We start from the raw sequence: 15,486 nt of genomic DNA on the forward strand, positions 1-15,486 counted from the left end.
TTAACCAAGCTGCTCAACCTGACATTTTGGACTATGCACTGTCTGTTGGACTTACAAAGACCACACTGGTTGACGTGATAGAAGACCTCTCTTCAGATCACTTACCAGTGTTGTTCACTCTTGTGAATCCTGATAGCATTGCAAGGCCATCTCCACATCGCCTTACTGTGAATTGGAGAAATTACTTTGATAGTGTGTCAAATTCCATTCCTCCCTTACCAAGCACACATTCAAACTCTGTCGACTTAGAAGCCCACACTGATACTATCACGGAAGTTATTACAACAGCTCTAGCTGACAACACTTCCATAGCCCAACCCCAACGACGTTCACTACTCCCAACTGAAATCCAATTAGCTATCAGTGAGCGTCGTAGCACTCGTAAACGTTGGCAGATCACACGAGCTCCTGCTGACAAATACGCATTCAATAGAGCATCTCACAAATGCTCTCAACTTCTTAAACTCCATCGCTTGCAATCCTGGGAAGAATATCTAACATCTTTGCCATCCCACTCAGCCTGGCAAGCTACCCGAAAACTTCTCAGGAAACAACCCCCAACCTCACCACTTGAGAGCCCAAATGGGCTTATCTTCTCAGAACAAGAGAAAGTGGATGAGTTTGCCTCCCACCTCCAAATTCACTTTTCAAACCCACCCATTCCCCATAGTCAAGAGCTCAACTCCCACTTTGATAGAATAGTCGACAGTGTATCAGAAACAGTTCAAGACCAAACCCCAAATAATCTCCCATTCTTTACAATGGGGGATATAACAACCGCACTTCAAAATACCAATCCAAAAAAGGCCCCAGGCCTTGATGGTATTTCAGGGAAGGCCATCTTCAATGCGCCACCAGAACTAGCCCAACACCTGCTTGTAATTTTCAATTCCATTCTGAACACCCAACACTTCCCCTCAGAATGGAAAAAGAGCAAATTATTCCTGCTCCTAAAGCCAGGAAAACGCTCCACCCAACCATCCAGCTACAGGCCCATCTCCATCCCCTGCTTTTTCTCAAAGCTTTTTGAGAAAATGTTCCTGGAGAAACATATCAGAGATACGCTAGATAGTGTGATAAGGCCAGAGCAGTTTGGATTTCGTGCAAGTTGTTCAACAACTCTGCAACTAATGAAATTCTGCTCTCAATTATCAGACTCTTTCAACAAGAAAGAGCACGTGGCTGCAGTCTTTATAGACTTCAAAGCAGCCTTCGACACTGTGTGGCTGGATGGACTCCTCTATAAACTTTCATCTGTCTTTCCACCCCCAACAGTCAGACTCTTCAAGTCATACCTTACTAATAGGTATTTTGAAGTCCAAATCCGTACCCCCTCTTCAATAGCTTCTTCAGCTCTCACCCCATCAACAGCAGGTGTCCCCCAAGGATCTGTGCTTGGTCCTATTCTCTACTCCCTTTTCATCAACGACATGCCAGCTCTACCTTCAGTTCAAACCAGTCTCTTTGCAGACGATACCACTTTCCACTCCAGCAGCATGAGTCTCGAGAGGGCGGCCAGGAATGTTCAAGAGCAGTTGAACCTGCTCACATCCTGGTGTTCATCCTGGAAGGTAGAGATAAATGCAAATAAATGCGTGGCTGTCGCCTTTTCCAGAAAATGTAAACTTCCTCCCACTCTCACAATCCATGGCCACGCCCTGCCATGGTCCCCCACCGTCAAGTATCTAGGTGTTACTCTAGACAGAAACCTTACCTTCAAACAACACATTGACGTGAAAATACAACACAGTCGTGTGCTGTTTGGACAATTATACCCCCTTTTTATCACCCCCTCTTTCCCCCTGAAGTTTCGGCTGCTCATATTCACAGCTATCATCAGGGCATACATGACCTATGCCGCCCCTGTCTGGTTCCCATACCTATCGAAGACCAATAGAAAACGACTATTTGGCCTTCAAAACAAACTCATAAGAACCATCTGCAACTTTCACTACACAGTGAACAATAGGCTACTCTATGAATATGTCTCCACTCCCCAACTGATTGACTTCATTCAGCTCACATCAAGAAAACTTCATGACACAGCTTCAACGTCGTGGCGTACATCAGTAAGGCAGATGTACGAGATACCACGACCAGTTCAAACCAAAAAGCCACTCCCTTTTCAACAATGGTGGCCAGACTGATGGTCAGCAACTTGACGTTAAGGTCACCATTGTAAACAGCTCGTATTCCCCTGAGGTGAACCCATCTCCATCACACTTCTCCCAAAAAAAGTGAATTTGGCAAAAAAAAAAAAAAAAAAAAAAAAAAAAAAAAAATCAAATGTATAAATTTATAAATAAATGTCAAATGAACAAATATATACATAAATGAAAAATAGATAAATATTCGAAGATACAAATATATTACAAATATTCAATATTATATTATCCATATTACAAAACTTAATATTACAAAACATATTATATTATATCTTAAAAAAAAAAAAAAAAAAAAAAAAAAAAAAAAAAAAAAAAAAAAAGCCAAATTCACTTAAGGTCTATTATCTAGGAGCAACCAAAAATTTTCAGTTCTGTTAATTCTATGAGCAGTCATAAGGCAAACCAGCCTAAGGCACTGCCAATTAGGGTGATTCACTCACCCTGTTCCACCCACAGTCAGTCCCTCGATAGCACTTGCTCACTAGCAGCCTTCCACTGAAGAGCTAGAAGAGACCACCAGCCGAGACGACTACCGGAGACCACTACCAGCCGAGACCACTACCGAGACCAGGAGCAGAGCAGCGAGCAGGCCAAGAGGGAACCACGGCGAGACTAACCGCAACCTGAGGTGTCTTCCTTGTCTACTACCCAGCCGATGCCTAGGAGGAACCGCGCCGGCCGCCGAATCCAGAAGAGGAGGGCCCTACGTCGGCTTCGCCAGGTGGAGGAGAGGCTGAGGCTGTACACCGCCGCGCCAGCTGCGCCCCAAGACTTAGCGCCCCAGCCTAACAACTGGCGCGCGATTCTGGATGCGCGGGTTGGGTGCCGAACCGACATCGGAGTGTGTGCAGCGGAAGCCTACGACCCTGCCTGCCCGGGGTTTGACCGAAGGCCCCTTCTAAACGAGGAAGTGGTCGAGGAGGTCCTCCCGGCGGTGATTCGGCACGACCTCTGGCTAGTAGATCACCCGGTCAGCCCTCTCCGTAGCCCGGGTAAACCAGAGTGGAGACTGCGAACCATTGACTTGAGCCCCTGCCGGCCTGCTCTCGCACCAGACGGACCTGCCCGGGACCCTCGCGCGGCGTGGTATCGCGCCAGTCGACGACTACTAAACATCTAGCCTGCCTTGGTCCCTTTTAGGGCCACCAGCAACAATCTTGGTCCCTTTTCAGGGCCACCAGCAACAAACTTGGCCCTTTTCAGGGCCACCAAAAGCCATTTTTTTCAGACAGTGGTAACAAACCCCTCGCTCGACCCGACTGACTAGCCCAATTGATGAACGAGCCACACCTTCCGCCATATCAAAGTTGCGACATAAAAGCCCTATACCATCTACTTATGCTATTGTTTCTCTATGATAAAACTAAACCAAGCAGTAAAATTCCTGCCGAACAATCATTAGAATACTGATTGTTCAGTTAATTTAATATTTTTCGATGTTTTGAAATATCTGAATGTAGAGCTGCGTACAGACTAAGGGTGTGATCACATTGAATGCCTAACAGATCACTATTTATCTATATAAGATTCATGAGCTGACATCATAGAAAAATTCTTTCTATTAATATTACCTATTACAATAGGTAATAACAATAGATATAATACTGCCCGTGGAGCCGGTGCCAAATACTGTAATAAGGTAAGTTGATCACAGAAATAATCTAAATAAAGCTATATTACCTTGGAGACTCGCTCAATACTGTAGACTTCTCTTGGTCTGGATATCCTCCAGTATCTGCCTGAGTTCCTCATCCTCGAATCGGCCCTCCAGACTGGGGATGAGCGCCTTGGCCTCCTCGGGGGTCTCCGGACACAGATTCGCAATCGACGCCAGCTCGAATTTGTGCAACTTCTTCTGGGTCAGCAGGTTCCGAACGGCCGCTATCGTTTCCTTCAAAATAAAATCAACAATAAATTTTGTTTCTATCACAATTACAATTTGAATAAACTTTTTTGACCGAGCGAAGTGAGGTCTATAGGTGCGTACAGATATACGCGCCGCGAACATGAGCAATTCACTTTTAATCAGCTGATTATATCTGTATTTTTACAGAAACGGTAAGATACAGATATAAAAAGCTTGGCATCAATTGATTAAAAGTGAATTGCTCATGTTCGCGGCGCGTATATCTGTACGCACCTTAAGATTCAAGTCGACGGTTTTGCATTTCTCTTTATGTTTATATGTTGCGCATTTACAGCGAAACGCAGCAATAGATTTTCATGAAATTTGACAGGTATGTTCCTTTTTAAATTGCGCGTCGACTTATATACAAGGTTTTTGGAAATTTTGCATTTCAAGGATAATATAAAAGGAAAAAGGAGCCTCCTTCATACGCCAATATTAGAGTAAGAATCAGACTATAGAATTATTCGTCATAAATCAGCTGTCGAGTGGATTATAAATTGCATGCGATTAATATCTCAATGTAACTTGGTAAAAAATCAGCTGCTATGTGGACTATTAATTGCATGCCTCATTGAATGAAATTTTTATGCACTATTAAATGAACTATTGATTGTATGCAATAACGCTTGCAATTAATAACTAAATGTCTTGTCTCTCGACTTTTCTCTGTTTTGAACTCGGGCTGTCCTGTTGCCAGTATGTCTTGAAGGAGATTAGCTTTTGATGTTAGCATTTTAGATACACCAACCCCAACAGCCATTAGCCGTTTTCACATCGATATCTCGCCGACACGACAAAAAGACAGGATATACTCTGACAGACAGTATAAGAGGAGGCTGTGGTTTATAACTGCGCGAGATCTACTGTTCACAGAACTACTAGCTTATAAAAAACTGTGATGACTCTCATTTACAATTCACGTGAGAAACCCTGTCTATCTAGCCGTAAATGGATGAAGGAATCTAAATTGAGATTCATGTATAAAGTAAGCGAAAATGATAGTACATGGTTGCCAATTTTATTTTCCCACCGCCTCTTTAAGGCTCGGTGTACACCAGTTAGTCAAGACAAGACAAGACACTATCAGACACAATACTTCACATTGTTGCTTATGACGCATTACACACGGATTACTCATTGCAATTAGACATATCTTCATAAGCAACTATGTAAAGTTATGTGACTGAACGTGTCTGATAATGTCTTGTCTTGACTAACTGGTGTGTGCCTAGCCTAAGGCTCAGCGTACACCGGTTAATCAAGACAAGACTAGACACGTTTAGTCACAATACTTCAAATAGTTACTTATGAAGACATTTCTAATTGCAATGTCTAATCAGTGTTAGCTGCGTCATAAGCAACAATGTGAAGTTTTGTGACTAAACGAGTCTGATCATGTCTTGTCTTGACTAACTGGTGTGCGCTTAGCCTTAGTAGATATTTGATTGATGTTAATAATGATCAGATATACTTTATCCATCACATACATTTTCATGAATTAAGATGAAATATTCTTGTAGTTTATTAAATTTATTCATAACCTAAAAATGATCTGGCAACCGTGCAGAATTACAGATATTTGCTTTGCCTAATGACGGACAAGGATAATAGCAAGCCAATGTTATTATCAGGTGCTAACTTTACAACGTCAAACTCACTATAAAAAACCAGAAACTAATGCCACAGTAACCAATGAGAGAAGCGGAATAAGTCATAGATCAGCCGTTGATCACGGATTTCAATATTATAACTGTATGATTTGGAAGATGTTTCTATTTTTCCAACATACTTGAGTCAATCATTTCTTCGGGTAGAAAAGGATAGCGCTATCTGCTTTGTCAAATGATAGACAATGATAGCAACACCCATGTTAATCAAGGGCTGCCATTATAACCTGGACCTCACTATAGTCTGAGCGTAACCAAACACAAGCTGCGTCGCCGAGTGAGCAAGTATAGTCGTTGTCGGCAGACACTCAGAATTTACTGTCCTCCGATTGGCTAAGAATCAGCTGTTGGTGAGAATTGACCAATCAGAGGACAATTCTGAATGTCAGCCGACAATCGACAAGTGTGAAGATAGCCGTTTTCAAATAACTGATAGTCGGCCGACATTAAGGTTATGCATTAAATATATTTTTTTTCTCAAAAAAATCTTTTTTCTTTTTCTAATCTATTGGAGAGGTTCTTAGGACATAATCTATGCAATTGAAATATTTTTATCAGCTTCTGTTATCTAACAATAGGGCTTCAAAAGTCACTTTTTTGAGGCAGATGGTACACATAGCCTTCAAAAACTACTGGTCAGAAAAATTTGAGAAAAGTATGCAAGTCTCCTTTTCCATATAGCAAAAATTACGTCAACTTTGTTTTTGAAAATCTGAAGAAAATAAATTTTTATGCATTTTAAACTCCTTTTTCACATTCAATGTTCGTTCTATAGACTTCAAATTCATAGTAACTTGTAGCGCTGTTCTTGATAAATAAAGTTGATGCTTAAACTTCTTTTATAGACCGAATAATAACCGCTGGTATGTGTAACTTTAAAGCACGGTTTCACGCCTGCTTGCTCGGGCAGCAACTGAATAGTACAGCTGGAGCGATCTAGCGGAATTAGTTTGTCCCTAAAGCTAAGCACTCGACTTTAATCGTCACGACACCAAGAATGTCCTCCGATCAACTGCGAATCAGTTGAGATCCGTATAATTCCCGGTGTTCCCGCCCCGTGGACACCCTGTGAGAATTAGTCAATCGGAGGATAATGATCGCTTTCACACTTGGACTCAACTCACACTTACGCGACTCAGGTCGAGAAGAGACTCGATTCTAGTCGAGAGCATGTGTTTCCAAATGGTGACACTCAGACCAGTCGATTCTAGCCTCCTCGACGTCACCATTTGCAAACACATTGCTCTCGACTAGAGTCGAGTCTCTTCTCGACCTGAGTCGCTCAAGTGTAAGTTGAGCCTTACCGATTTTTTGACGGCAGGGCACGACAGGACAGAAAGCTCTCAAATTGGGTGATTGGGTAAGCGTATCGACGATCAGTCAACCAGAGAGCTTTTTGTATTGTCGTGCCGTGCCGTCAAGAAATCGGTATGTCTGAAAACGGCCAATCTGGGTGTAATGAAGGTAGTAAATGTCGGCCGACAATCGTTACGTGTGAAAACAGCCATCAAAAACAGAATTGAATTGCTTCGCAATTCGAGTAGTGCCAGTGAGAGTAGAGCATGATTTAAATACTGATGATAAATACCAACTAAATTAGAATACATACTAATTATTGAACAAAAACATAAATAAATCAATTACACTGGAAACTTCTGCTATGAAAAATATCGACAAGAAGGAGGACGGACAGCTCAAAGGAGATTCGATAAGAACTAACTTACTATCCAGACAATATTACCATAGAGAAATGATAAGAAGATATCCCATGGCATAGGACCCTTGGGACCTATGTCAAATTTCAATACTTTTTTGTTAACTCATGCCGATTACTGTCAACAACTGTCTATTATTACTGTATTGTCGGGGTGAGAGTGTATTGAACGGCACATTATGAGACTACCAGCTTCATATAGCTTAACGAGAAAGAACTACTAGTACTATCGGTTTCAGTTAACAGTGAAATTTGGAACATAAACGCCCTATACCATGGGATATCTTCTTATGCGATCTTCTTATGATATCTTCTTATCTATGATATTACGGGTCGAGGCCAGACGAGGCAAACGATAGAAGAGTCCTAAGCCAGTCGAGGCCAGCGACGGTAGAGACCTGCGACATTTGAGGCCAGCGACGGCAGAGAACTCATGAAAAAGAGGCCTCAAATGTCGCCTGCGCTAGGCGACAGTTAAGGCCTCTTCAACTTTTGTACAGGCCCGACAGTCGAGACCTGCGACCGTAGAGGACTCCTGATAAAGAGGCCTCAAATGTCGCCTGCGTTAGGCGACAGTTGAGGCCTCTTTAATTTTTGAACAGCCCCAACAGTTGAGACCTGCGACCGCAGAGGACTCCTAAAAAAGAGTCCTCAAATGTCGCCTGCGTCAGGCGACAGTAGAGAACTCTTCAATTTTTGTACAGGCCTCGACTGTCGCGCCCCTGTCCTTGTTAGTACTGTACCTTATCTTTGGATTCGCGGAATCGTTCAGTGTAGGTGTCGTACTTCTGGAAGACATTGCAGTCCAGTTTAGGCCTATAGGTTTACTAATTTATAAATTATTTACCAAGCTACTAAAAGAGCAATATTCCTTAGAGACGAATCTACGATTCTAACCACACGGCTGCTATTGTTTGCTGTAGATTTCTATATCAATATACTTATAGACTAAAGAGGAATAGACTACAGCCTTCAAGGGCCAAGCCACACGAGTCGTTTTTTCAGTCGGCTTGAAAGGACAGGAAGCTCTCCGATTGGCTGATTGGTTAAGCGTATCTTGTGAGCTTCCAGTCCAGCCAATCGGGGAGCTTCTTGTCCTGCTGTGCCGACTGAAAATACGCCTCATGTGGATGGCCCTAATACAGCCATCAAGCGACTAGGATCGTAGTCATTGCTAAGGAAATGCACCTCAAGGGCCAAGGTGTTTTCGACGTGACTCGATACGTCAACCCAATTAACCAATATGAGAGCATCTAATTCTGTAAATACGCTCGTGTGGCTATGCCCTAATACAGCCGTAGAGCAGCTATAGTGTGGTCCACGTTATAATGGCAGTGGATAAAGATAGAAGAATAGCGATGCCGATTCTCTGCATTAATTAATTATATTTCTACACTGTCAAAAACATAATTGTCATCGTTGTGGACCTAGAAAAGGATAGTACCACCGGCTTTGTCGAATGATAGACAAGGATAGCAAAACCAAAGTTGATCAAATACTGTCATTATAACGTGGACCTCACTATAGAATCTTAGTCATCGCATCTCAGGTTCGAAACATACGAGGCGTTTTTTCAGACGGCATGACAGGTCTCGACACTCCATCCCAATCACCCAATCGCAGAGATTCCTGACCTGTCGTGCAAACTAGTCTAAAGAAACGCCTTGTGTGTCAAGATAGATAACAGTTGAACATCGTCATAGAAATGAATTTAAAATAAGCTATTGGAAGAACCCTTACATCAATAAAATATAAAAGTTAGAGAACAACATTTAACCGAGATAATTGATACTAGTAGTTCTGTGAACAGTAGACCTCACGCAGTATTCTCATCCACAAGTACCAGATGTGAACTGTTTCAAATGTTAACAAACTCAGTTCACGTTTGAATTTGTATTCCATATGATATAATTCATCCAGTTCCGTGATTATCTTTCTATCTGATGAAAATTATTTTTTTAGAATCGAAAATATTATTTCTCCAGCATTATTTAGTTCATTTGTTTATTTTTATTCACCTATTAATTAGTTTTTCGAATGTGAGAATATTGATACTGATGGGCACGCATAATAATACCATGACCGCAAAACAAAATATTGAAACCAAAGACCTTGAAGCTGCGATTAGACCAAATTTATTAAAAAAATGTTAATAACTCAATCCTTTTAGATTATATTAGATTGAACATAACTTATCATACACATGATGAACATATGTGTTTGTCAACTTCCGTTCAATCTAAAAGAATCTATAAGGATTAAGTTATAACCATTTTGTTAATAACTTTGATGTAAACCCAGCTTAAAGATGCATACCTCTTTAATGTCTTTGAAACTATAGACCTTATACAAATACAGTAATAGACTGGCTTCTCCACACATCTGTGCAATCACTTGTCAGCTGATTTATTATGAATAATTCGTTAGTCTGATTTTTACTCTAATATTGGCGTATGAAGGAGGCTCCTTTTTCCTTTTATATTATCCTTGAAATGAAAAATTTCCAAAAACCTTGTATATACGTCGACGCGCAATTTAAAAAGGAACATACCTGTCAAACTTCATGAAAATCTATTACCGCGTTTCGCCGTAAATGCGCAACATAAATAAATAAACATATAAACATTTAAACATTAAGAGAAATGCAAAACCGTCGACTTGAATCTTAGACCTCACTTCGTTCGGTCAACAATGTGCCTAATTTATAAGTGGTATTACAGAAATCGTTCACTCTATAGTAAGCCTTTGCAGCAAGAAAGCTGTAAAAAATCTTTTTCATTAATGAGGTGTTTGGAAGTTAACGCCAACATCTTTCTGAGTCTAGTGAGTTCTATTATTAGGAATTGATTAAGGAACAATTTAAAAGACAATCCACGAATGTTGGTACCTTATTTTTGAACTTGCGGAATCGTTCGGTGTAGGTGTCAGTCTTCTGGAAGACGTTGGAGAAGCCCTGCTCCTCCTCGGCACTCTCGTTCTGTTGCTTGCGATGCGCAATCAGCATATGAACCTCACTGATCAGCAGCGTCTCTGCGTTCTCAAACTCCTTGGGAAACTGCAGGTCGGCTGCGTCCTCTTCAGTCAGGTCTACACTGCCCGCCGCCATTTTGAATCTACAAATCAAAGAGGAATACTTTATAAACAATTATGGCATTGTTTAGTCTTTATTCGTACAAGAAAAATGTTTAGTACGTGACTGTGAGAAACAAATCTTTTCCTCCACCTACTGTCTAAAGAGCCTACTTTACTCCCTGAAACATAATACCAAAGTGTCACTTTTTCGCTCTCGGTAGTGAAAAAACAGAAAAACTCCCTAGGGAGGAAAAGTGACTACATTTAAATAACATGGGAAGCATCTCTATTTTAAAAACTTACATTGTAATCTTAGACCAGTTATAGAATAGACAAGCTGGGAAGTCTAGCCTCTGAAGCCAACATCTACTGCCATATCTCCAAATCGTGACGTCATCATCGGATAGAAAACTTTCAGATTTTGTCTATTTCAGAAGGATGTAAATTATTATTCATTAAAATGGTAAACTCCAGCTGCGCTCCCGCTGAAATAGACACAATCTGCTATGGAAAACAATGTAAACAAACTCTACAGAAAAGTTTTTTATCTGATGCTGACGTCACGATTTGGAGATATGGCAGTAGATGTTGGCTTCATCGACTTTCAGTATGAATATACAATAGGCCGTGTCTATTCTATAACTGGTCTAAGATTGTAATAGCTAGGAAGGTCTAAGCTCAGATGAGGAAGCATATAGAGTAGTCAGTCATTGAGCCGACTAAATTCAATACCTCAACCAGGATCAACATATGAAATATATGTTTGTATGCTAAAATTATTACAAACTTCATATCACTATACTAAAAAAATGTATGAATATTTTTTTCATATTCCATGCTATTCAAAATATCAGCCAACGAATATTCCTTATCAACTAATCAAATTTGAAACGGGAACTTCATCATAGCTGTAGTTGTGGCGGCCATTGTTGTAACAACTTTTGCCGACAGATAGCGCTGTCGGCAGAGAACTGTGATTACAAGCCAGCTGTTTCTATTTACTTTTTAGATTATGTTGTAACAAATTGTTTGGTCACGTACGTTTTTAAAAATTATTTTATTTTATTTTTTATAAAAATGTAGTTGGAGGAAAAATGTTGTGTATATCACGAGTGGAAAATTTTTTTTCTCCCTCAGTAAAATTGTTGCCCTCGGCTTCGCCTCGGGCTTCAAACTTTTTCCTCAGGGAGAAAAAAAAACAGCACTTTTCACTCTAGATAACAAATAACAATTAGAAACAATTATTACTGTTAGATAAGTATAAAGTAAGTATTGTTACAGTAATCAAACTGCAAATAAAATAATTAAAAAATATATATTACTGTTAGATAAGTATTAAGTAAGTAGTGTTAGAGTAATCAATCTATTGTATCAGTCCTCTGTAAATAATCGTAGTTCAAATGCTTCATGTAATCAACATGTCATTATTCTGTAGCCTATTCTGAATTGTTGCTTTGTTTAGGGCCGGTTTCCGAGCTCGGGATTCATCTAGGTTCTAGACTTCAAACAGCTGGAGTCAGAAAATTGGCTTTCCGAAACGTGGCGTAGTCGTAGTCATAGTCACATTTGAATTAAATTTCGAAAAACTGGAAAATTGAACACAAAATAGAATGAGGAAAAAATAGAGTAAAGTTTCAGCTATTTTGAATTATTTAAGAATGTTTAATTTCGTTTCCAATTATAGAAATGAGAAAATAAAGATTGTCATAAGAACTGCGACTACGCCCCGTTTCGGAAAGCCAATGTTCTGACTCCAGCTATTCAAAGTCTAGAACTTAGCTAAATCTCGAGCTCAGAAACAGGCCCTAACTGTATTCAAAGTTTAACTAGCTCAATACAATCTGCTCTCTTTTCTTTTCTTCTAAATCCCGAGGTCGGATACCGGCCCTAAATTTTTTAAAAGCACAGCTAAGATAGATCTATATACAGATATATCTAAAGCTTTAGGTGGATTCCGCACAACTAAAATGCAATTTTTCAACTCATTAATGATAGGTTTTAGAGAAGTTCGGCTCTTGGTTACCCTTACAACTTATTTCATCGATAGCTTATCAGTGCGACCACAAAACCAAATCGCCCCTAATATGATAGTGAACGCAAACAGAATAAAACATCGTTCAGCTATAAATTTGAACCTACTTGTTGTAATAGATCTATTCAAGGTGGAAATCTAGCTTAAAACACGCTGGAGACAAACCAAGATTATCAGCCGGGCTGGTGACCCGAGTGAAAAATTAGTCAGGTTGTCAAAATTTGGTTGTCGGCCGCTATCTATAATCTGGCGACACTAGAATAATACTGTATATCTCGCCGACACTTGACAATTTTTTTTGGTCATTTGCATCTTTAATAATGTACAGAGTATGACTATTATAGAATTTGTGTTAACGACGCATACTATCTAGGAATGCCTGGTCATGATTTAGATAATCTGGCGACACTAGAATAATACTGTATATCTCGCCGACACTTGACAATTTTTTTTGGTCATTTGCATCTTTAATAATGTACAGAGTATGACTATTATAGAATTTGTGTTAACGACGCATACTATCTAGGAATGCCTGGTCATGATTTAGATAGGTATTGGAAAGTATTGAAATTTATAAGCCTAATAACAGATCATAGAGAAACAATAGCATAAGTATTGTTTACGCTATTGTTTAGATATATGTTATATTTACTATTGTTATTCTTACGTTATTGTTTCTCTATAAACAGATGTTCCCCGAGGCTTCCCAACTTGCTCGGACATGCCCAGCGGTTGCCGAAACTTGTTGTAAGATCTATTACAAACTCATAATTTGTGCAATAAATATGGGTCAAAATCATTTAAGAGAGAAACCTTTTAATGAATTTGGGAAAATATGAAAGGTTTTTATTCAAAACTAATATGGAAATTAAAGCACTTCTTATAGGTTATGTGAGATTGAGATCAAAGTATACGGAATTATAATGCTTCAATTAAAGATTCTATGAAAAATGAGTTATCGAATTACCTTTGGATGAGATGTCTTGACTTTAAAAAAAAGGATCGCAGCAAAACCAATAAAAAATATTTAAATTGTGTAGAGACGAGTTTACTGTACAACGATCGCCAAGCAAAATGCAAATTGAAAACGTACACAGGTTAACCAACAATGCAACAAAATAATCGTAATGTAGATAAAACGTTTTCTATGAAACCTTGTTTTTTATGATCAATTCGATTGTATGATTATTTATGAATTGTAATAATCCTCGAAAAATTTGATTACAGCTCATTGATCAATTTCAACATTTCTTTTGGTCAAACTTCAAACGTTCAAAGAAATAAACTTTATTTCCAGTTTACTTTACTCCAGCTGGCGACGCATTCCAGCTGATTCCAGCAGAAGGGTCCCAATGCAACATAACCTTAAAAAACTTAAAAAAGTAAACAAACACTGGAGGATACATAACCTGAAAATTAAAAAACTAAACAGAAGATGAGTCAAAAAATGATATTGAAATCTATTTCAAACATTGAGGAAGTCACGACAAGATAGTACAAAAATAGGAGAGCAATATAACGTGCTGAAATTAAACGTTGTTTTAGTTTTAAAAGCAAAGTTTCCAAAGTCTTATAACATTTTACAATACGGTGACGGTACTGTGTATGATTTTTGTTTAATTAATATTATTGAAATAAGAAAGCTTCTATATTATTCTACCCATTGATCCAATATTATGGGTAAAGGATGCAGATTTAGGTATAAAGACTACCGTATTAACTAGTGATTTTATTTCTCTGGACTGTCATATTCTGGTTATCTTCAGATAATCAATTACATGACATGATTTTCAATGTAACTTACATCAACAAATAGAAGCAGAAACTCTAAATATTAATACAATCACTTCTCCAAACACAAGATTAGGGTTATGCGAGCATCGCACTAGTGTCTCATTTTCAAACATTTGAAACTATTAAATGATAAAAGTTTCAAACAAATTCATTAATCATCATGTTAAAAAGGGTTCTGGATGCGATAAGGTGACTGGATAACATCTTCAGGATAAAACCTAGGTTTTGGCTCACTGATAAGCATAATGTCTTCTTTGAACTTTGAATGAGCTCTTTAGACATCTAATAGCCCACACTTGAAGCAATCAATTCAGCCCTGCTGGTGAAATATAAAGTATCAATATTTTTAAGTATTAATTATTCATGGAAGTACATTAGTGATTAGATAAATTCTTTGGAAGTTTCTTTAGTGACAATAACTTTCATTCACTATCGAATTGGAATGAGTTGTCATCAGTCAGATTTATAAGAGAAAGTTTTATCCTAAAAGTAACTATAACTAGAATTTTAGTTTATGTTTCTATGCCAATTTTACCCAGGAGAAACAATTATTGTTAAGGTACTTGCAAATAACTTATTTCTTACTTGGTGAAAGATATCTCTATTTCAAAGTGTAATATTTATCAAACTGACATCTATTCCAATTTCTCTACAAAAATCCACACTTCTTTAACCACTACTAATAATGCTTTCGATTTTTTATCAGTTTTTCAAATGATTCGTTTGAAATATTCTGATACACAAATGTTACGTATCAAACTATGGTTCGATGAATAAGCCATAATAAATTCGTTAATAATTATTGTTTACAAAATTATATAAATGATTACAAAGATGTTAATTTGTCAATTGAAAATAAAATAAATATTTGGCTCATGAATAAATAAATAACTTCTAATCTATGAACAGTAATTCATCAATCATTGGTTTGACACGAGCAAAATGGTAAATAAAGCTAGATGAACTGAAACCGAGAGGAACTGACACCCTCCCGGTGAGAGTATAAAAGCAGAGCTGCAGCAGACTGGGACTTCATTTGCGTCGAGACAGTGCTGAGAGAATGTTGTTGAAGTGAGAGCGAAATACTTTCAAGTTTCTTTCAGTTTCTGAGCTCAAATAGTTGATTTTATGAT

General features: G+C 38.6%; 1 protein-coding gene across 2 annotated transcripts; it reads right to left on the bottom strand.

The window, feature by feature from the left end:
- Positions 1-3,585: 3,585 nt before the first annotated feature.
- LOC111060375 (DNA-directed RNA polymerase II subunit Rpb4-like) lies at positions 3,586-14,646 on the bottom strand. Of its 2 annotated transcripts, none has more exons than XM_039444142.1 (3): positions 14,364-14,646; positions 10,343-10,568; positions 3,586-4,056 (listed from the first exon to the last, which is right to left on the bottom strand). In XM_039444142.1, exons 2-3 carry the CDS (start codon positions 10,559-10,561, stop codon positions 3,859-3,861), a joined length of 417 nt encoding a protein of 138 aa, XP_039300076.1. In that variant the 5' UTR covers positions 10,562-10,568; positions 14,364-14,646; the 3' UTR covers positions 3,586-3,858. The 2 variants fall into 2 exon arrangements, with proteins under 2 accessions (XP_039300076.1, XP_039300075.1); XM_039444141.1 differs by lacking the exon at positions 14,364-14,646 and adding an exon at positions 13,527-13,828.
- Positions 14,647-15,486: the final 840 nt, after the last annotated feature.

The sequence above is a fragment of the Nilaparvata lugens genome, unplaced genomic scaffold (genome assembly GCF_014356525.2).
Source record: "Nilaparvata lugens isolate BPH unplaced genomic scaffold, ASM1435652v1 scaffold2950, whole genome shotgun sequence".
NCBI classification, from domain to species: Eukaryota; Metazoa; Arthropoda; class Insecta; order Hemiptera; family Delphacidae; genus Nilaparvata; species Nilaparvata lugens.